Source organism: Lissotriton vulgaris, chromosome 7 (genome assembly GCF_964263255.1).
Source record: "Lissotriton vulgaris chromosome 7, aLisVul1.2, whole genome shotgun sequence".
Classification (NCBI taxonomy): Eukaryota; Metazoa; Chordata; class Amphibia; order Caudata; family Salamandridae; genus Lissotriton; species Lissotriton vulgaris.
In genome coordinates this window covers 216,289,343-216,310,878 of record NC_141695.1, presented here as the reverse complement: position 1 = coordinate 216,310,878, position 21,536 = coordinate 216,289,343, and the positions used below count along the sequence as shown (strand labels likewise).

Sequence of the window (21,536 nt, the reverse complement as noted above, 5' to 3'; positions counted from 1 at the left end):
AAGAACTGCCTCCGTCTTAACGGTGACAAGACTGAGGTGCTGATCGTGGGAAAACCCCCCTCAGTCTGGACATCTGCCTGGTGGCCGCAGACCTTGGGGCCCCTCCCTACCCCCAGCGATCAGGTGAAAAATCTTGGAGTTTGGGTGGATTCAAAGCTTGGCTACGACTACCACACCAGACGAGTAGCTGGTGTTTGCTTTTCGATTCTACGGAAACTCCGCAAAACCATCGACCTGCTCCCAGAATCCTCAAGGAAGACCCTGGTCCATGCTCTTGTCACGTCAAGATTGGACTACGGAAATGCCCTGTATCTAGGTGCCAACGTCTCTAGTCGGCGGCGACTGCAGACAATCCAGAACGCTGCAGCTCGCCTGGTACTCTGGCTGCCCAGAAGAGCCTCCTCTAAAAAATCCCTACAAACATTACACTGGCTCCCGATTAACGAAAGGATCGACTTCAAGGCCCTGTGTATTGGCCACAGGATCGTACATGGCAAGGGTCCGGCCTTCCTTCATGACCTGCTATGCCCCTATACGCCCACCCGTCAACTCCGCTCATTAGGAGCAGGACTTCTTGCTGTCCCCAGACACAAGAAAGCCAGAATGGGAGGCAGATCCTTTCGTACTCTGGTGGCACACAAATGGAACTCTCTCCCCCGAGCTTAAGAGTGGAATCATCGGAGCTCATCTTTCGCAGGAAACTGAAAACATTCCTCTTTCCTAAAGATTAGCCCGTCCTGTTTCTGACTGTCGGAGCAACTGACTCTTCTGACAGCGCGGGGACACACTGACAGTGTAACCAGGCGCTTTACAAAATCAGAAATAAAATAAATAAAAAATAATATGGGCCTGGGTACTGTAGGGGTACAGGGCTCATGCACCTGTACCTTCACCACTGGCATAGGGCACCAAGCGAGAGGGGGGTGACTGATGTATGCCATGTCAACTCTTCACTTTGTTCTGCACCAAGACACACAGCCTGCCAAGGCAGTGTGGGAGCGTCAGGGTACAGGGCCTCCAAGGGTGGCACAATAAGTGATGCAGCCCTTGGAGGCCTTCTCTGGTCACAGTGCTATGGGTACTTGTGGTATCATTTACCAGGGGCTGACATATGGCCAGAGATGGCAATTGGGTTTAGGCTTCAATGCAGGTTTAGGGAAAGTACATAGGCCCTGGTACCTGATTAGCAGGAGCCCAAGGCGCACACAATCAAAGAAAATGAGCAATTCAGCAAAAAGTGGGGGCATACCATGCAAGAAAGAGGGCACTTTCTCACAATGGAGTTGCCTTTTCAGACACCCTCTCTGCTCAACAGCAGACTGCTTTATCTCCAGGCCCCAGGCTCATCCTCATCTCTCCTGCAACATGAACTGGTGGTCTTTTCCTATACAAAACATATTTCTTTCACCACTTACACAGTGCTTTCAGGGTCACTCAAATCCTCCTCTTTTACTTGGTCTTCTTCCAGTGTCCCCGTCACTATTGGAGTCTGCATCTGCCCAATGCTGAAAAACAAAACATTGTTTGAATAGCAGTAGAGTTGTTAGATCTGGGAACTTTTTACTAAAAGATAAGCTTGATTATCAGTACTGTGAATAACTAAGCATCATCATAAAACCACCATGAATCCTGGCTGTCAATGGGCTCAGAAAACTCACGATACAGTTTGTGTTACTTTGGTTAGTGTACAACACCTCAGGTTATGTTTAACTAACAGGATAATGAATATCTGGTGCATAGCCACACTACTGGAATATCAACCAATCAACAAAACTTTATTTCGGTTTTGTTTTTATAAACCATAAAAGTACACAAACAAATGCACAGGATAAAAATTCATTATTAGAAAAAAGCCATCATAAGGATAGAACAGTACTAATTTAACAGCAAATTATAACAGTTCATTATGTGTTGAAGTTGGTTAGATATATTGTAAAATGAGGTTTTGAACAAAATTCATTATAAATCCAGACATTTTCTATATGTAAGGGCTGATTTTAAAAACTCAATTACAAAAGGGATACAATCACTATATAATAATTGTAAATACATCATGGCTGGTCTGATCTGATAAAAATTAAGTTTCTTTAAAAGGGGGAACAGATAACGCTTAGGGGAAAATCAGAGGATTTACATAAAAACATAAAATGCAGCATATCCTGCGCAGCCGCAGGGAGCTACTTCTTTGCTAAAAACTTAATTTTGTGGCCTAACAAGCAAATAATAAAATTGATTCAGCCGAAATCTTGATAATACATTTTTTTCGTATGAGGACAAGGAACCTAATAAGTAAGGCTCAGTGTGTGGTGTTGTTTTTAACATAATATATGTCCTAACACTCAGTTTCTGTACCTCTTTAGCTTCCCTCATCAATTTCCTTTCCATGAGGAAGGCCATTTTTGTTGCCTCCACAACCCCCTTATTGATGCATTCGGGTGTATCGAATAACTCACCCCGCAATAAGCTTACAAAGCCTTTCCAAATGTATTTCAGCCAGGGTATAATAGAAGAGTTATCCATAGACAGACAGTCTTTTAAAATCATATGTGTAAGGGGGATATCAGGGTTTAAGCACAATTTTAACCAGAAGGTCAGTGGGCGCAGGGAAAAAATATCACTGACGTACTGGACCCCCAGCTCCTCATGTGCAGCTAGGTTAGAAGTACCTTGAGGGAGACACAATAAACGTTTCAGGAAGGTATTCTCCACAGTTTGTAATCTTTCTCCCGAGATATACCCCCAGATTTCGCTACCATATGTTGCAGTAGCCACTGAAAGCATAATATAGTTGCAACATTACGCCGATGGGCTTTTTTCCCAATTTGGAAGTGTAGGAAGGGGGAGGCTCTAGTTGGCGCAGTGTAACACTAGCGACAAGCAGGGACTCTCTCTTCCTCGTCAGGGCTGAGGGTTACCTTCCAGACAACCTCTGCTTACCCTCTAGGTAGTGTGGCTTAAGCAGTCGCAGGCTAATCTTTGGGGCACATAGGGTTAAACACTTGCAACAGTACACCTTTACAACCAACCCACCACACAACGAGACCAGACTGTATTCTTGTAAAAATATATATCTTTATATAGATTTTAAGCAGGCTTATGAATACAGTCAATAACTTTATGAAGATGGTTGCAGGTTACTTAATTCGGGTTACCACAGCTCTTACGGAAGTTCTCTTGAGGCCCGTAGGCCGGTGTTATTCAAAGTTCTTGTGGAGCCGGCGGCTTCCAAGGGATCTGTCCCACGTCGCGTTGCCTTCCCGGGGTCGCTGATCGTTGCGGCTCTTCGGCCGAGCAGGTCACTGGTCGTCCGGGGCAGCGGTGTTCTGTGGCGGCAGGGCCCTTTCCTCGTCGTCCGCTCAGACCCTGGAGGCGGCGGCTGTGCGGTGGTGACAAGTGGCAGTACGGTCCCCAAGTGCAGGACGTACCCAGCCAAATGTCGGTGCAGCTGTGGGCTCACAGCTGGGCTGTCGGGCAGGCTTACCGACTTTGCGGATTCTCGTAGGGCAACTGTCCGTCCTTGCAGGTGAGTGACTGCTCGCTATGCAGTCCCCTCGATAGCTCGGACCGGACGGGTCCTCCTTCGCTTTGCTCTCGGGCTCCCGGTGCAGTTGCGGTCACGGTGTTCGGGCCAGCGGCGGCTGGTCCTCGCTTTGCTCTCGCTGTTGCTTTGGGCCCCGGTCACGGTGGTCGGGAGGTCGTTGATACCTTAGAGGAGATTCCTCCGTCAGTGCCGCGGCGATGATCAGCACCCGCAGTCGCTTTCTTCCAAGGGGGTAGCGTCCACTGGTCCTGGGACGCTGGTCAGGGGGCAGGTTCAGTTGCAAGCCCTTGGAGATCTCTTTGCAGAGTTTGGCACAAATAGCACAAAAGTCTTTTCGTAGTCTTATTGTCTTCCTCTCCTTCAGCAGCAAGGCACCAGACACAGGCAAGAGTCAGCACCCTTCCTAGTCTCTCACGGTCCTTCTCGTAGGGCAGAGTCTTTCTGTGGCCCAAACCGGATCTAAATTTCAAGGAGCAGGGCTCCGTCTTTTATAGGCCAATTCTTTTGTTCTCGCAGGCCAGGGGGGCCTTTGCATAGCCACTCTCAGTTCTGGAGTACCCCCGCGGGTGTACTCCGGCTTCTGCTTTTAGTGTGAGGGGCAGGCGCATCAGACGCCCCACAGGAGGTGGAGCCAGCATTGTCTGGACAGGAGTGGCCAGAGTACCTTGTTGATGGGGGCTTCGCCCTTCCTGGGCCAGGTGCCGGCAGAGTCATCCGCCGCTCCCCAGGAGGGTGGAGCCAGCATTGTGGAGGTCGAGCACAGTGACAGCTCGAGTCAAGAGGCACTCCTACCTCCCACTAAGGTGTAATCTGCGCATTCACCACCTGTCATCCCTCCAGCCCTGTCACTCACACATCCCAGACAGTCAGATACACACCAGCAGAGGCGGCTGAAATGGCTAAGCAAGCAAATGCTAACTTTCTAAAAGTAGCATTTGCAAACCCAGGATACTGAAATAAACTTGACTACAAGAAATATCTCATTACCCTGAGTCCAGGCATACTAAACATGACTCACTACCATGCTCCTTGAGCCTGCGGGGATTATAGGGTGTAATAACCCTCGCAGCTCAGTCTGGCCTAATGGAGCAGGTAGCCTTCAGTAGTGAAATACGGTCTTTGTGGTAAGTCACTACTAGGACATGCCACGCACATCAGGGCTTGTCCTACCTTGCACCTACAACGCACCCTGCCCGCAGGCCTACCATAGGGGTGACTAATATGTAGTCAAGGGAAGGGTCAGTGCTGGCAAGTGGGGACACTTGCCCAGCTAGCGTGACAGTACGAGACCGCACGCGGGTTCTGCGGTCGCAGTTCCCAGACACATCTTTACGGCTGCTTCGGTGGGTGGCGCAACCAGCGCTGCAGGCCCACCAGCAGTATTGGCATCTACAAGCCCCGGCACTCTCTTGTGCGCTTTACTAGGGACTAACAGTAAATCCAATGCACCAATCATGGATACCAATCGTATATACAATTTACAGTAGGGAGCACTTGCACTGCGGCACGGATCAGCCGTGGCGCAGTGCCCTGAGTATCGGAAAACCAGCAAAACATCGGAGGCACATCAGCAAAAAGTGGAAGGGAGACTCACGCCAAGGTGCCAGGTCTAACAGGAAGCAAAATTAAATATTGCAGCATTCACCATAGCAACGTCCCCTTTCTTTTTCGAGACATGAGATTCCCCAATTCAGTTTATTAGCAAAGAGGACTCCAAGATACGAGAACGTGCTGGTAAGGGGAACTTTTGCATCTCCTACATTAAATTGAAAATAATTTTTCGGTGACTGGCCTACCTGCATAATATATGATTTAGAATTAATTATTGTTAAGTCCCTGTCTGTCATAAAAGACTTGAAGGCAGTTAAAAGGGCTTGAAGGCTTCTTTCAGTCCTCGAAATGAGGACCGCATCCTCCCCATATAGTAGGACCGGAAAACCCCAGTGCCCCACTCTGGGACAGTCGGCCCCCACCTCCCGTTAGACGCTATCCAAATCATTAATATAAAAATTAAACAAAAAGGGAGCCAAAATACATCCTTGTTGGACTCCCTTTTTAATATTAAAATCCTTCGTCACGCTCAGATCCTGAGAAAACCTAACATTTGCTCTAGTAAACCTATGTAGATCTAAAAAATCTACAATGCCACAGTCAACCCCCTTTGCCCTCATGGACTGCCAAAGCTGAGGACAAGTTCATGAAGGCCCCTTCTGTGCCACAGTGTACTTACTTAAAATCAAGAAGAGATTAAGACATTGAGTAGCCGTAGATCGTCCCCTACAGAACCCATACTGGGAGACAGACATGATGTTATTGTCCTCTACCCATGAGGTGAGCCTTTGCAGGAGAACCCTTCCCATTACTTTCACCATAGAGTCTAAGAGTGAAATGGGTCTATAGCAGTGCGGACTACTTTTATCCCCTTTTTTAAAAACAGGTACTATAGTAGAAATCCCCAAGACTGTGGGCAAGCTCATTGAACCGCCGCATTAAAAACAGATTCCAAAATTGGTGCCCAAAAAGAGGGATCGGACTTAAATAGGTCTGGGGGATCCCATTGGGACCAGGGGCTTTTCCGGCTGTTAAGCCTACAATTCCTTTCAATATTTCACCCCTCCCAAACTTAATTTTATTGACATTAAGATAGAGTGCCTGCCTACCGTTGTCTCCAGGAGGGCAAGCATACATCTGTTCAAAATGGGCCTTCCATTCCTCCTTTCATATGTAACATTCAAGACCATCTCCTGCCTCTTGGACAAGAAATGGTTTTTTTTTTTAGTGTACCCCAAAACTTAGAGCTGTTCTTGAGAGTTTCAGGATCCAATAGCTCATCCCAAGCCTCAACCCTTAAGGCCTCCTTACGTTTAGCTAACGCTATTTTATAATCCCTGCAATATATTATTACGTCAGCTTGCACTCTGGGGCTTGATGCTAACCTCAAGTTTCTTGCTGCTTTCGAACACTGCTGATCAAACCATTTAGGGCCCATATTTTTCTGTTTCTTAGCTGGTGCTGACAACAGCTCCTTAAACCCTGTCTGTAATAGTCTGGAAGGCCACTAACACCTTTGTCGATTGATGCCCCCTCTGTGTGCAGAGGACTATTTCATCTGCACATACGGCTTTTATGTCATTATAAAACGACTCCGGGGTTACTTGTGACCATCTTAGTCTACGCTTCCCATCGGTCGTAGTTAGTGCTCCCAGTTTAGGGTTTGATCCTATTTTTGTAACCCAGGGACCAGTTAAATGTAATGATAAAGGGTTATGATCACTGAATTCGCTCTCAACAGTTAAAAAGGCTGTACAAATGTTTGCATAAGGGATGAGATTAACACAAAATCAATAAAAGTCCCTTTCCCATGGCCCTTAAAAGTGGGCACCACAAGTCGAGTGTAAGAGTCCATCAGAGCCATGGTCGGTGTCATATCTAATTCATTGATCATGTCATTTAGCAACTCCCCTTCTGCCGAGTGCTCAAAATGTAATCCGTGGATTTGTGGACAGCTCAGCTCACAGATACATAAAGATAGGGGGTTACCACAAGGATGAATGTTAAAATCACCTACAACCATAAGACTATGTAAACAAGGACTCATAGAATTGTTAATAAAAGCATTCAGAGCAAGTATGTGACTTTGATCAGGACATAAAGAGTGAATTATAAAAATTTACCAAACCTACCATACAATTTCCAATATATAGAGTTAATGCAAGAATGCCCAGATCAGAGGTAGGTACTACACAAACTTTACAAGCAAGAGCTACAGAAACATAGATGACCAATCCCCCCTTTGGTCTCCCCCTGTTAGATGCAGTTGCTGGAACAAAGTATGCCTTGTAACCTTCAAAAAGAAGATCCCATTCAACCGACCAGGTTTCTTGCAAGCAAATGATCAAAGATTGCTTGAGATAAGTTGTCCATCTAGTGTTCTCTATCTTGGCAGCTAATCCTGCGATATTCCAGGAGATGAAATTGTTTAAACTCTCCCTTTGTGGCCTGTCTTCTACAACTTCAGTGATGGCCTTCCTCCCTCCTCCTGGGGTGCCACTTTCCTTGAGTCAATCACAGGCTTCCAGACAAGATTTCATATCTCTGATGTACTGGAAGTCTGCACCCGGTGTTATTTGAACTGCCAAATATTGTCTGGGGTGGCAAAGGGGGAGCATGATGAAAAAGTGGTCTCACCCTAGACCAACCACCCCCCGTTGATTTACCTCCCGATTAGATCTTACCGGGTCCCTCCACGGTAGTGGCCTGTAGAAAAACCCCAAGGGTAATAATTCAATTACTGTACCCTTCATGGGCTGTGGGCTTAAACCCCTTGATAAAAGGTGACCCGCAGTATAAGGGTTATCAAAATTGATAATATAGTCGCCACCCCCCGTTTTATTGGAACTACCAAACCAATTGCTCCTCGTGCCATTATATTATTGATAAAATTCGCTCCGTCAGGGCTGTTCAGACTAAGCCAATACACTATCTTATTCATCAGTTGTCCATACATTTCATTCTCTCCTGATAGGAGGGGAGGAACATGTCCCAGTAGAACTACGTATGGGGTGGCTTCTGGCGGGAGGTCAATGACTACAGGCCTAAGAGACACACCGGGTCCCTCCTCCAAACGCTGGTTAGATTCAGGAGTGGAAGAGGTCCCTCTAGTGCTTGGGTATCCTCCTACTTTCTTCTTACCATTATATAGTACAGTCAATTCAGGAATACAGAATGAAAAATACTTTTAACAGTAAAATGCCCTAGATCAAGGATAGTCAAAACCTGGTGCAGTTAAAGAATTGTGATAGCACCAGAGAAGTGTGGCTCACCGGTTAGAGGCGGCAGACCCAGAAGCAGAGGTCCGCCTGGTTCCAGGGTTCAATTCCCGACGCGGCAGGGTACGGAACGAATATCAGTGGGCTCGATAAATCTCGCCTCGGTGCCTCTCTAACCATGGGTCCCACGCTGCAACTCTGGGCAATAGCTTGCTTAATCTCCACAACGGCCCCCTCGCTGCCGGGGATGCCTAATAGGGACCATGTCACAAGGAAACCAGGACGGGTTCCCCAGCGGTACACAGCGCCAAGAAACCCCAGGGTGAACGTGCGCTCTACAAATTCATACTAACATAACATAACATGGTTAAAAGGGTGTTTGACCTGAGGGGCATGTCTGGTGAACTGTGCGGGTTGTCTGTCTCGTCGGTTGAAGGTGCAAAACTCGGGCAGGTGGGCCAATCTGGTAGTGGGTCTCAGCAATGCTGACGTCCCTCAGCAGCTGCTCAATATCACTAGAATCCGACTGGACTCAAACAGGCTTGGGTTGCTACAAGGGGTCTGGTACCACAAGTATTGGTGCAGTGCAGCTCTGGTTGTTCATGGCGTCTTCTCACTTAGTGGAGAGACGGATCTGTCCTTCCAGAGCACAGTGACATCTTCCTGGGCAGCTGCTACGTCATTATGAACAAAAAGTGTCAGCAAAGTAAACTGGGCTCTGTTTTGGTGCCTTTGGACTGCAGGGGAGTAACTGCAGGGGAGTAACTCCTCTACTCCAAGGCAGATCGCTGGCAAGTTGCAAAGGGCTTGCAGTCTACCGGCGCTCTTGGTAGAGTTTCAGCTGCAGAAAGGGTCGGTTTCTTCATGATTGTCTAGACTGGTGCAGGTAGGCAGTGTTTGGCGCAAAAAGTCCACAGAAAGCCTTCAGTTCTTGTTTTTGCAGCTCTACTTTTTCCTCCTCTACTGGGTCTGTCGAATCGGAGTTCCTGGCCTCAGGGGTGGCAACCTAAATACTCAATTTAGGGGAGTTATAGGTAGTCGCCAATAAGCTGCTTGCCTTTAGGGCGACTACACTCCCAATATGATCACTTCCTGTGGGAAGTGGGCATATCTCTGAGAAAGTGCCCTCTTTCTGCATGGTTGCGCACACTTTTTGCTGAATTGCTGATGTGCTGTGCTGAGTGTGCCCTGGGCATCTGCTAATCCGGTACCCAGGGCCTATGTTCTTTTTCTAAAACTGCATTGAAAACAAAACCCAATTGGCATCTCTGGCCACAGGTCAGCCCCTGGTAAATGGTACCACAAGTACCCACGGCACTGTGAACAGGGAAGACCTCTAAGGGCTGCAGCACTTATTTTTACCACCCTTAGAGGCCCTGTATCATTACACTCACACACTGCCTTCGCAGGATGAGTGTTTTGGTGCAGAACAAAGTGAAGAGTCAACATGGCACACATCTCAGTGTGCCATGCCTACAACCCATAGATCAGTCCCCCCTCTAGCTGGGTGCACTATCCCAGTGGTGAGGGTACAGGTGCATGAGCCCTGTACCCCTACAGTGTCTAAGTCCATTCTTAGACATTGTACGTGCAGTGCTGCCATTAGGAGTATATGGTGCTGGGAGTTTGTCATGACAAACTCCACAGCACCATAATGGCTACACTGAAAAGTTTGGTATCAAACTTCTCAGCACATTAAACCCACACTGATGCCAGTGTGGGATTTAATGAAAAATGCACACAGAGGGCATCTTAGAGATGCCTCCTGAAAAACGACCTACCACTAGTGTCCGGGCTGAGTGGCTGCTTTCAGCTGCCACCACCAACCATTTTTCAGGACCCCTGGGTCGAGAGCCTGCTTCTCTCGGGGACCTGAAACAATGCACATCCTGGGACGAGAATGGCCAGTGCTCACGAAGGGGAAGTTTCAATGGCTTGCCACCTTTGTGAGCTTCCCCAGGCCACTTGCTGCTTTCAGCAACTGGTCCCCACTGGTTCTGACCCCCACTTTTGACGGGAGAACCGTCGGGAACAAGTGAGCAAGAGAAGTGGGCCCACCTCTGCTAACTGCACCCATCAAGGGGTGGAGGAGAGGTGAAGCACCACTCCACGTTCCCGCCATCTTGCAGATGGGGGGGACTAAGCCAACCAGGGAATGGCTACTGCCTACCTCCACTGGAGGGTGGCATAATAGGGGGTGTACCCACCCCAGGGTAGGGATCCATTGGCCCCAACCTTTTACCTACCTGTAACCTCACTAAATCTAGTATTTAGGGGCAACCCTGATCCTTGCTTCCTCAGACAAGAACCAGCAAGAAAAGAAGAAGGACCGAACAGCTGTGCCGGCTCGAACAAGAGGAAGACGTCCACTGACTTGGCTCCACCTACTGGCCTCTCCCCATTTCGAACCTACTCCAGCGAAATCCAGGTGTGCCCTGCAGCCAGCACCATCGACAAACCTGGAGGACCTGCCTGTCTTCAATCCTAAAGACTCGGTCTCCTGTTAACACCAGATATGTTCAAAGACAGACGCAAGTTCCGCAAAGATCTATGGGTCTGCACCAGACGCACAAGTTACTACTTGTGTAACGATATATCTGTAAGAGACATTAGTTTGTGATAGATTCCTTACCTTAGAAAATCCCCAGGCGTCAGACTGGATCCGGAAATTTTTTGCCTAGCAGTACCCATGCGGGTCGGTAGGCGTCGTCCGCGGCTCCGCGTCCGTCGTCGGGGGCGCCGTGATGACGTCGGAGTACTTTTACCCCGCCTCCGCGCGCTGTCAGTTCTTATACACAGCTTTTCCGCGCCAGAAACGCAGAGCCATGATGAAAATCAACACTGGTGCCATGAAACTAGGGCCCTGAAAGGGGATGACCTTAACCCTAGATATCGGTTCGCAGAACGGGGAGGATGGGTGGGTCGGTAAGGAATCTATCGTTACACAAGTAGTAACTTGTGCATCTGAAAGAGACACAAGAGAAAGAAGGAAGAGGAGAACCTCAGAAAGGGGGGGGAAGAGAGTGGATCCACAGCCTTTGCTGTGCACCATGCCACAAATCTGTTCTACCTGCAGGCGTATACAGACTTTGTGGAGGGACGCCTGGCTGCCAGAATCACATTACAAACTTCAGGAGGCAAGTCAAATGGCCTCAACTGTCGCCGCTCAATCTCCAAGCATGGAGGTGGAGACTGGACAGGTTCGGGTTGAGGACCGTCCCCTGCTGCTGCGACAGAAAGTCCTCCTGAACGGACAGACGAATCGGGGGAATCGACAGACATGATGAGTAGCTCTGGATACCAATATCTTCGTGCCCAGTCCGGAGCCACAAGGATAACCTGGGCCCGGTCGCGCCTAATCTTTTTCAGCACTCTGGGCAGAAGTGGTATAGGCGGAAAGGCGTACAACAGACCGCAACTCCACTCGCGACGAAAAGCGTCTCCGAGCGAGTGCTGCCTTGGAAACTCCAACGCGCAGAACTGATGACATTGCGCGTTCTCTTCTGTGGCGAATAGATCTAACCAAGGCTCTCCCCACTGCTGAAAGAGGCCTTGCGCCACGTCCGAGTTCAGACGCCATTCGTGATCCATCATGCACCAACTGCTGAGTTGTCCTCCCTGGCGATCAGGGAACCTGCCAGATGTTGAACCACCAGGGTCACGCACTCATGTTCCAGCCACTGCCAGCGGAGCAGAGCCTCCTTGCATAGGGTCCACGACCCCAGCCCACCTGCCCTGTTTGTTGCAGTACCACATGGGGGTGGTTTTGTCCGTGAACACCCGCACTACAAACTCCCCCTACCACTGACAGAGGGGAGGAATGCCTTCAGTGCAAGCCGGATCGCCGCAGCTCCAGAAGGTTGATGTGGAGCTGGGACTCCGCCTGAGACCAGAGGCCTCTGATCTCCGCCTCTCCCATGTGGCCGCCCAGCCCTTGAGGGACGGGTCCGTCACAACTACGTGCTCCGGTTGGGGTAGGGAGAGGGATCTGCCGCTGACCTAATCGCGGTTCGTGAGCCACCACTGCAACTGTCTTGCAGCGCCCTCCGAGATCAAGACATGGTCGGACAAGTTGCCCTGATGCTGGGCCCACTGAAACTGCAGGTCCCACTGCAGAGCCCGCATCCGCCAACGGGCGTGAGGCACCAGAAGGATGCAGGAGGCCATGAGCCCCAGAAGTAGCAGCGTCAACCTGACCGAGACCCGGGATAAAGGCTGAAAGATCTGAATCAGAGCCTGAATATCCCGAACCCGCTGTTCGGGAGGATAAACCCGAAACTGCGCCGAGTCTAGGACCGCTCCAATGAAGAGGGGCTTCTGAGAGGGACACAGGTGCGACTTCGGCACATTGATGGAGAACCCCACCAGGTGCAGGAGGTCTGCCCTAGTCTGGAGGTGGCCGACGACTGTCTGGGGCAAGCCCGCCTTCAACATCCAGTCGTCGAGGTAGGGGAAGACTGAAACCCCTAACCTGCGCAGATGAGCTGCGACCACCGTGAACACCCGTGGGGCGCTGGTAAGGCCGAAGGGGAGCACGGTAAACTGAAAGTGCTCGTGGCCTACCGTGAACCGCAGGTAACGCTGGTGGGCCGGCAGGACGGGGATGTGAAAATAAGCATCCTGCAAGCCCAACGCTACCATCCAGTCTCCAGGGTCTAGGGCAGCTAAGACCTGAGCCAATGTCAGCATCTTGAACTTCTCCTTCCGGAGGAAGCAGTTGACGTTCCGTAGGTCCAAGATAGGGCGTAGGCCTCCTTTGCTCTTCTTGGGTACCAGAAAGTAGTGGGAGTAACAACCACACCTTAATTCTGGCCCAGGAACGCGCTCGATGGCCCCCTTGGCCAAGAGGGCCGTAACTTCCTCCTGCAGAAGTTTCAAGTGATCCCCAGACACGCGGTGGTACTGCGGTGGCATGGCTGGAGGGGACGTCTCGAAGGGGAGGGAGTAGCCCCTTTGGACGATTTGCAGCACCCACCTGTCCGATGTGACAGTGCGCCAGTGGTGGTGGTGAAGGCGAACCCTGCCCCCCACGGGCGTCTCAAGGGCCTGAAAGCTCGGACTAGGAAGGTTTTGAGGCGGATGCTGCAGGGGTAGGTGTGGACTGGCCTCGCCGTTGTCCCCGACCGCCGCCACGGCGGTTCCCACATATGCCACGGCGGTTCCCACATATGCCACGGCGCTGGACCGTAGTCTGCGGCCAGTGTCTGGCTGGACGTGTGGGGGCGCCCAGTGTTGATTGACCACAATCCTAAACTCAGGGAGGAGAATACCTTCTTTCCGTATTGTTCTTACCTCTTGGATTCCCGATCGGGGGGAGCCTCCGGGAATGCGGTCTGGGAATTAGAGGCCTGGATAACCAGGCTCTCGGGGTGGGGTGGGTAGACAGAAAGCAAGGGTCACCCGGAGCCGGCTGGTCACGTTCCTATCCCCAGGCTGACCTGTAGTGGGCTTGGAACAAGTGCCCAGAAGAACGTCAGATAAGGCCTCATTAAAGGGCAGCAGAGGCTCAGCCGAGCTTGACTGCGGTTTAAGGATCTCAGTGAGGAGGTTAGTCTTCACGGCCGCGACGGGGAGTTCAAGGCCCAAGGCCTTGGCCACCCTCATCAGCACCACGCAATAAGCCGCCCTCTCCTCCGTAGCCACGCTAAGAGGGGAGACAAAACCAGTGTCGGGCTAAGTGTCCAGACAACTGGCCTCCCCAAGCTCTCCTGTCCAGTCTGCAGAAGACTGACACTCACGTGCCAGAGGGTTCTCAGAACCCTCCTAATTCCCCTCGTCACCCATCGCCTGGTACTGAGTCTCAAAGTATGGGGCCGGATAATAGAAAAAGAAATCTCCAAACGGCGCCGGATACGGCGCGGAGCGGCGCCGCTCCGACGCCAGCCCCAAATCAAGGGTAGGACCAGGGACGGCGTCGGAGCGACACCCTTGGGGCCGGCGCCGGCGAGGTCTAGCGGCGGGGATCCGGATCCAGTGAAGCCCTGCGGCGGCGGGACCGAAGTCGCCGGGGCCGAAGCACCCGGCCCGCGTGGGGACCCAGTCAGGGTTGCTTGGAACCCAACGGAGGAGTGAGCGACCTCATGGCCGAGAGGAAGGCCTCGATCTCCTCCGGCGTCGCGTGCTGCCCAAGGACCGGCGGGTATGGAGCATGCCGCGATGCCCGCGGTTCTGGCGCGATGGTGCCTCTTCAACTTCTTGCGCCTCTTACCTGAGGACTTCGACCCGAAGACTGATGACAAATACCGGAACTGTGGTCAATCCGGCCCCGCGACCGGTCCCTTGACCTCCTTTCAGACCAGTACCTCGAGCAGGGCGGGGCGGACTGCAGAAGCTCGAGTCTCTTACAGGACCGCTCCAGTCTAGCTTTCGACGTCAGGGCCTGGCAGTCTGAGCAGGACTTGTCGTCGTGGTCCGGGCCTAGACAGTGCAGGCACCGGGGGTCGGTAACCGTCATCAGTCAGTTGCAGTCGGCGCAGGGCTTGAACCCAGGCATCTCTACCGGCACCTTCGGGAGTCGAAGACTTCGAAAATAGATCAAAAAGGATTGTAAAAAGTTAGCCAAAAATTGACTAGGGTACAACTTCTTCCGGATCTGCGCTTGCTGGTGCGGAAAAAAGAAGAACTGACGCCAGCGCGAGGAGGCGGCGTCTAAGTGCTCCGACGACGTCATCACGGCGCCAATGACGGGCGCGGAGCCACGGACGACGCCTACCGACGCGCATGGGTACTGCTACGCAAAAAAAATTCGAATCCAGTCTAATGCCTGGGGATATTCGAAGGTAAGGAATCTATCACTAACGTATCTCTTATAGGATGCCCACGGCCTGAGTTCGAGTGGCCCAACACCACGTGGAGGTCCCCCTGGCGATCCTGACCAAAGATTAGGCAACCCATGACCTGCCTCAAGCCTCCAGCAGGCGCCTGCAGCCTCAACCCGGAAGGTCCCACAAACCGCGACCAGGAGCTGCAGGGGTGGGGGAATCATATCGCCCGACGCCCGAACCATGTAGATTTTTATAATGGGCAAGAAGATTTAGTGTCTATTTTGTCCGACGGACAAGAAGACATTAAATCACTGAACAAGGGTCTCTGCCCTCCAGCTCCCACGCTCTGGGAGGGGCTGAAGCTGGGGAGGGAGAAAGGGGCAGCCACCAGAGGAGGAGAACTGGCAGCATGGGACAGGAGAGAGACACCGAGGCAGCCGCTCTGCAGTGCTATATTTGTCAAATTTGAAGTGCAGGTGCTCAAATCTTTGTTGGAGGCACACCTACTTGTCTTTGGCTCCAGTGTATGTAAGTGTGCGTGGTACTATCTATATGTCTTTGAGTGCGTGTCTGCCTGTTGTGTCTTTGTCTGTGCGCGAGTATTTAAGTTTGGGTGGGAGTTTTTAGGACTGTGTTTGGAAGTATTTGTGTCTGGGGTGTGGGCATCTATGTATCTGTGTGTCTGCCTGTATGAGTGTGTTATACATGTCCAGGTTAATGTTTGCATGTGTGTTCCAGTTGCGACTAATGAATTCTCATGAAGTGCCTTTCTGTTGTAAAAAAAAAAAACTGCATGCTTCTTGGTCCAGATGCTCCCGTGTCAAGAGGAGGGAGCGGAGGTCGACCCTTTCCCATCCGCATGGTTCTTCCATCCTTCCATTCCCAGAGACCCTGCTCCTTCCTTCCATGCCTCTATTTCTCTCTGATCAGGTGTCTGCCCCCCCTGTTCTTTGAACCACCAGCGCTCGGCGCTCAGCCGCCTAGAAAGGGCTGGCAAGTGCCTTAGGGAGCATGAAGGATATTTCGTGCAGCAGGGGATTAAAATCTCAGCTCTTTAGAATGAGTGGGGTGTCTCTAAGAAGTGAAGGAAGTCATATTGGCAGACAGTGTATCCGGACGAGGAGTAGTTGAACACTTGAGTTCAACAGTAACACTGTGCCACTGGCAAGTCCCGTAGCAATAGCTCTAAGCACGGAAATTATTGTACATCAATTACGTGCAACAGCGTGTGTAGACCCGGCGCTGCTAATTAGCTGCCGGTGTTAAGCACCGGCACAAATTAAGCACTGCTGCTCTGGCCCTGCCACTGAGCAGAGAGAAGAGGCTGCAGTTAAGGGACTCCCAGGGATGCAGCTGTGGAGCAGACACATTACCAATGCTAGGATCACCCTAAACCTGCAGTATGTCATGCGGCTGTAGCAGTGGGGGCATAGGCCACACCTCCTTTCACAGACCATCTTCACTTGGCACCGACCCGTTCTCCATGACCCTCCACTCGCACCGCAATCTTGCGATCTCCCCTTATCCTCGGGGATTGGCCTGTCCCCCGTTTACCGACTATTCCCTTTTACCAGCCCTAACCAAAGAACCAACTCCAGCCTCTACCTGAAACCCGTCTCTGGTACCAGCTACCTCCCTCAGTCAGTTTCAAAGACTGCTATAAATCCAGCCATAAGAGGGGCCTTCCCTAGCACTAACTTATTCAAACGTCTCACAGCAGAATTCCTCGCTTTTTGAAAGATGCTTTCCAGTCTGCCTCTCCTGCAATTCGTGCAAGGGCTTGTTGGATCTGTTCTTCCCAGTACATAATGTAATCATGCTTAAAATGATTATACCCTCAGTGATGTAAAGTCTTTGTGCATCTTTCTCTAACCTGTGCATCCCTGATTCAGGCAGGATGGGCCCCTTAATGCGCCTGTCTTTTGGGTGGAGAAAGTAGGTCTTCCCCTACTCTCTGTACACACCTCATATACTAACCCCTCTCTAGGAGTCAGGGAAATGGTCCCCTCCCCCTTGCCTCTCTGTACACATCACATTCACCTTAGTGCAGGGACGCAAGCTTTGTGTCTGTCCCATTGACCCCTCTGATCCGGATGGTAGCAGGGAGAAGGGTTCCACCTGCTCAGTGTGCGCTGCATATTCCCACTTCTGGGTGCAGGGGGTGGACTGTCCCTTACCTCATATCTCTCAAACTTTTCTTCTTTGCGCAGGTTGTTGGTTGTCTGCTTTTACCTGTCTCTAATTGGATGGGCTCTGTTCTCCAGTTCTCTATACTCATTTACTTTATTTACACCCCTTGCTTGTGGTATCACATGTAGTTTCAGTTGTGAAACTTAAGTAAGTTGTTGCCCCTCCTTATAAAGGTAAAATTATGCATTTGGGCAATGCTGTTGGAGTTTTTAGCTTTTTTTAATATGGATTTACAGTGATGTCAAGAGGGACAACACACACAAATAAGGGGGAGTTGATGTGTGGTTTATGCTTTTAATCCTTCCAAAGTTGCAAGATTGAGAATTAATTCCCATCATGGTTGTAATGTATATATTCTTCCGATTGTGTGCAAGTAGGCAGTTTATGCTCTTGGCTCCTTTTTGGCTCCAGTACCCTGTGCGCTGGAGTAGTAGACTTCAGCTCTCTTTTCTGTGATCATCGGTGAGTTCTCGGTCCAGTATGCTTGCCTGCTTCCTCATCTGTGGACATGTGCACAGTGCAGACTGTCCAGCTGTAAATTATTTATGCACATTGCTCCCTCTGACTAGTTTAGAGGAAATTCTTGCTCCTGGGACGTGTTTCGGAGGAAGGGGGGGGGGGGGGGGGGGGACGTTGACGCTTGCTTCTTGACCTTGTGTTTTAGAGGAGTAATACAGTGGCAGATCAGCCTGGGTTGGAGACTCCTGGGCCTTGTCAATAGACTGGAGACTCCTGTGCGTGCTCTATAGGTGGCTGAAGACCCCTGGGTGTGCTCTAGAGGGCTCTGGCTCGAGGGACAAAATTAGGGAGGCACTGGTGCATGTGCTCAGCTTAGGAGTTGAATGACCTAGGGGTGTTGGTTCTTGAGCCCAGTTTAAAGGTGGCGTGCCTATTTCTGGTCTAAATATTATAGGAGAGGCTGCTGGTTCCTGGAGAAAATGTATCCATCATTAATTCTGCCCTCACATAAAGCGGACTGTGATATCATCCTGAGCATATGGCGAGCAGTGGGAAAAGTACGTATTTTCACATAAACTAGACAGTTGTGTCTCGGGCAGCCCTTATAATTCATTTATGGAGTAGGTGGGACAAGTGGATTTTACAGGACATGTAGATCACAGTACTATTTTGTCCCTTGGCCAAGTAGATTATTCAAAAAATTCCACACCCCTGGAGCTGGTAAGAAGATCCAACCCTAACAGGCACCCCTGAACTCGATGCCCCACTGTCTTGGGTGGCCCAACCAATGGTGCCTAACCAGCCCCAAGATGCCAACTTCCCTCTCCAAGTGGTGGTTGCACCCAGAAGACCTTCGTTCCCGAGCCTGCAGTGCTTTTGCAAACCGGAGACTACCCATTTAAAACTACAGGGCTTCAGACGCCAAAACATCACTCAGCACCCAGCCACCCCAGTGACTCTGAGGGTGCATCTTTTGTGCTGGCCTAAACCACTATTTACCCTGAGCATACGTCCAGGACCTTTGCTCCCACAAGCTAGTCACCAGCCACCAACCGGATGCCCCTATCACCCACTGGATAACATTGGGCCTCAGCACTCTGCACCCGGCCGCCCCAGTGCCGCTGAGGGTGTACAAGAGTGCATCCTTGACCCTGGGTGACCCCTGAGTCTACCCCCAGAACACCAACTCCCATAAAGTACTTACCTTTAAGCAAATTAACATGGACTGTTTTTCTATGAAAAGATTTAAGTTTGGAGTTGAAAAACCTAAAGAAATTCTTTAAAATAGCACTAACCAAAAAAAACGCTTTTACTTATCTGTTTACAGTAAATGTCCAAGTGTAGTATAGTATAGTTTCTTACCTGTCGGTGTAGTTTTGCAGATTGAAGACATTCTGGATTCACTGTGCTGTGCATTATTCCGCCATCTAGTGGCTGGGTCTGCAATTGTAGTCTTTTTTCTCTTTTTTTTTCGTGGCCCAGGTGGGCGTCGACATACCACCATTTGGCGTGCTTCATGACGTCGAAGGGCTTCCTCTGGAAACTTTCACCTTTGGTCTCCATCTTCTGATTCTTTTTTCTTGTTTTGGGTTATTCTTGTTTTCCTCTTACATTCTAACATATTCTTCATCTTTTAATAACTTTTCTCCTGTCTCATTTTTCAGGCGGAGGAGGGTGGGTTCGCTAGTAAATCCAGAAAGTCTTCAAGCTGTAAAACTACACCGATGGATGCGAAACTATACGTTTTGCAGCCTGAATCATTCTGGATTCACTATGCTGTGCATAGACTTTGTAAAGGATTGTCCTTATTGTGGGGCCTGGGTGGAAGATGAGCACTGGTTACTGAATATGTGTTGTAAGACCATCTGTCCCACTTGCGCTTCTTTGTTCATTTGGATATCTACACAGTAGTGCTTAGTCGTGTGCACTGAAGACCATGTTGCAGCTTGGCAAATGTCTTGAATTGGTGTGTTTTCTAGAAACGCAATTGTTGTTCCTTTCTTCCTTTTTGAGGGAGCATGAGCTGCTCCTTGTAATAGTTGCCCAGCTTGTTTGTGGCCAACCCACTCTGCACCCGCCGAGCCCGAGTGATCCAAGACCACGAGGACGTCCTCCCGGCGACTGGCACCCAAAATTCCAGTGCCCACAGACCCTCCTCAACGAACCCGACAACACCTACAGCTTCAGAACCAGGGACCCCACCAACTGCGACCAGCCGAGGGTAAGATTCCAGACACCCAAAGACACCCCTGCACCCAGCGCCCTGTGACCCCATGTGCCCTCCTTTGGGGTACCTACCTCTTCTCCAAGATCCCAACTTACCTCTCAAAGTGGTGGTGGCACCTGAAGAAACTCCGTTCCCGAGTCTGCAGCCTTTGTTCCCTTTTTACCTTTTCCATTTAATAACATTGGGCGCCCGACGGCTCAAAAGCACCCTGTACCCAGCCGCTTGAGTGTTGCTGGAAGTGCAGCTACTACCCTACTCTGTGAGAAAGGGCCATCTTTCTTGCATGGGTATTCCCCCACTTTTTCCTGATTGCTGATGTGCTATGACTGAGTGTGCCCTGGGTTCCTACCAACCAGGTACCCAGGGCCTGTGTTCCTTTCCTAAAACTGTGTTGAAACTAAAACCCAATTGGCATCTCTGGCCACCTGTCAACCCCTAGTAAATGGTACCCTAGGTACCCAGGGCATGGTGACCAGGGAAGATCCCGGAGGCCTGCAACACTTACTGTGCACCCTCAGGGGCCTTGTACCCTGACACCCACACACTGCCTTTGCAGGCCGAGTGTCTAAGTACAGACCCAAACAAAGAGTCAACATGGCCCACAGAACCCACTGCCCTGGCATACTTCAGTCACCCCTCTAGCTGGGTGCCCTATGCCAGAGGTGTGTGCACCGGTGCATGAGCCCTGTGCCCCTACAGCGCCCAGGGCCATTCCTGGGCACTGTAAGTGCAGTGATGCCATTAAGAGTATATGGTGCTGGGAAGTCGTCATCACAAACTCCACAGCACCATAATGGCTACACTGAAGACTGACAAGTTTGGTACCAAACTTCTCAGCACATTAAACCTGCACAGATGCCAGTGTGGGATTTAATGTAAAACGCACCAGAGGGCATCTTAGAGATGCCCCCTGAAAACCTAACCTACAATCCATGCCTGCAACAATGCACATCCTGGGCGAGGTGCTAGGTCTCCTTCCCCAGGATGGGCAGGGGAAAGCTTCAAAGGCATGCTGCCTCTGTGAGCTTCCCCAGACCATTTGCTGTACCCAGCAACCAGCCCCCACCAGTCCTGACCCCCACTCTGGTGGGAAGGCTGGTGGGAAAAACGACGTCAGGAAGAGGGGTGTGCCAGCCTGTGCCAACCCCAACCCTCAGGTGGGGGAGGCGAGGTGAAGCACGACCCCGGCCATCTTGAAGAAGGGGATCCCTGCCCAATCGCAGCTAGGCTCCTGCCCCCCCCCCCCCTACCCACCCCCCCTCAGGAGAGGAGCAGGTTAGGGGGTGTACTGGTCCCTGTCCTTGCCCTACCTGTAACGCCCCAAAACTCAGAATTTAGGAGCTCCCTGAACCTTCCTTCCTCAGATCCCGAAAGAAAAAAGAAGAAAGAAGATCAAGAGGAAGAAGACCCGCCGTGCAGCTACTAAAAGGACGACAACAACTGACTTGGTGCCACCCTACCGGCCTGTCGATCCTGGACCTGCTCCTGCCTAACTTCCCGACGATTCCTGCGGACAGCAACCTTGGGACACCCAGAGGACCTGCCTGGACCCTTCTAAAGACTGGGACTCCAATCAGCAGAGGCTC

At 50.8% G+C, this 21,536-nt stretch overlaps 1 protein-coding gene across 1 annotated transcript in view; it reads right to left on the bottom strand.

The window, feature by feature from the left end:
• The window catches only part of KMT2B (lysine methyltransferase 2B), a 1,030,490-nt gene that overhangs the window by 144,787 nt on the left and 864,167 nt on the right, over positions 1-21,536 (bottom strand). The window contains exon 28 of the mRNA XM_086929980.1: positions 1,416-1,505. Coding sequence (XP_086786106.1) covers positions 1,416-1,505 — 90 coding nt within the window. The remainder of the gene's footprint in view (positions 1-1,415; positions 1,506-21,536) is intronic.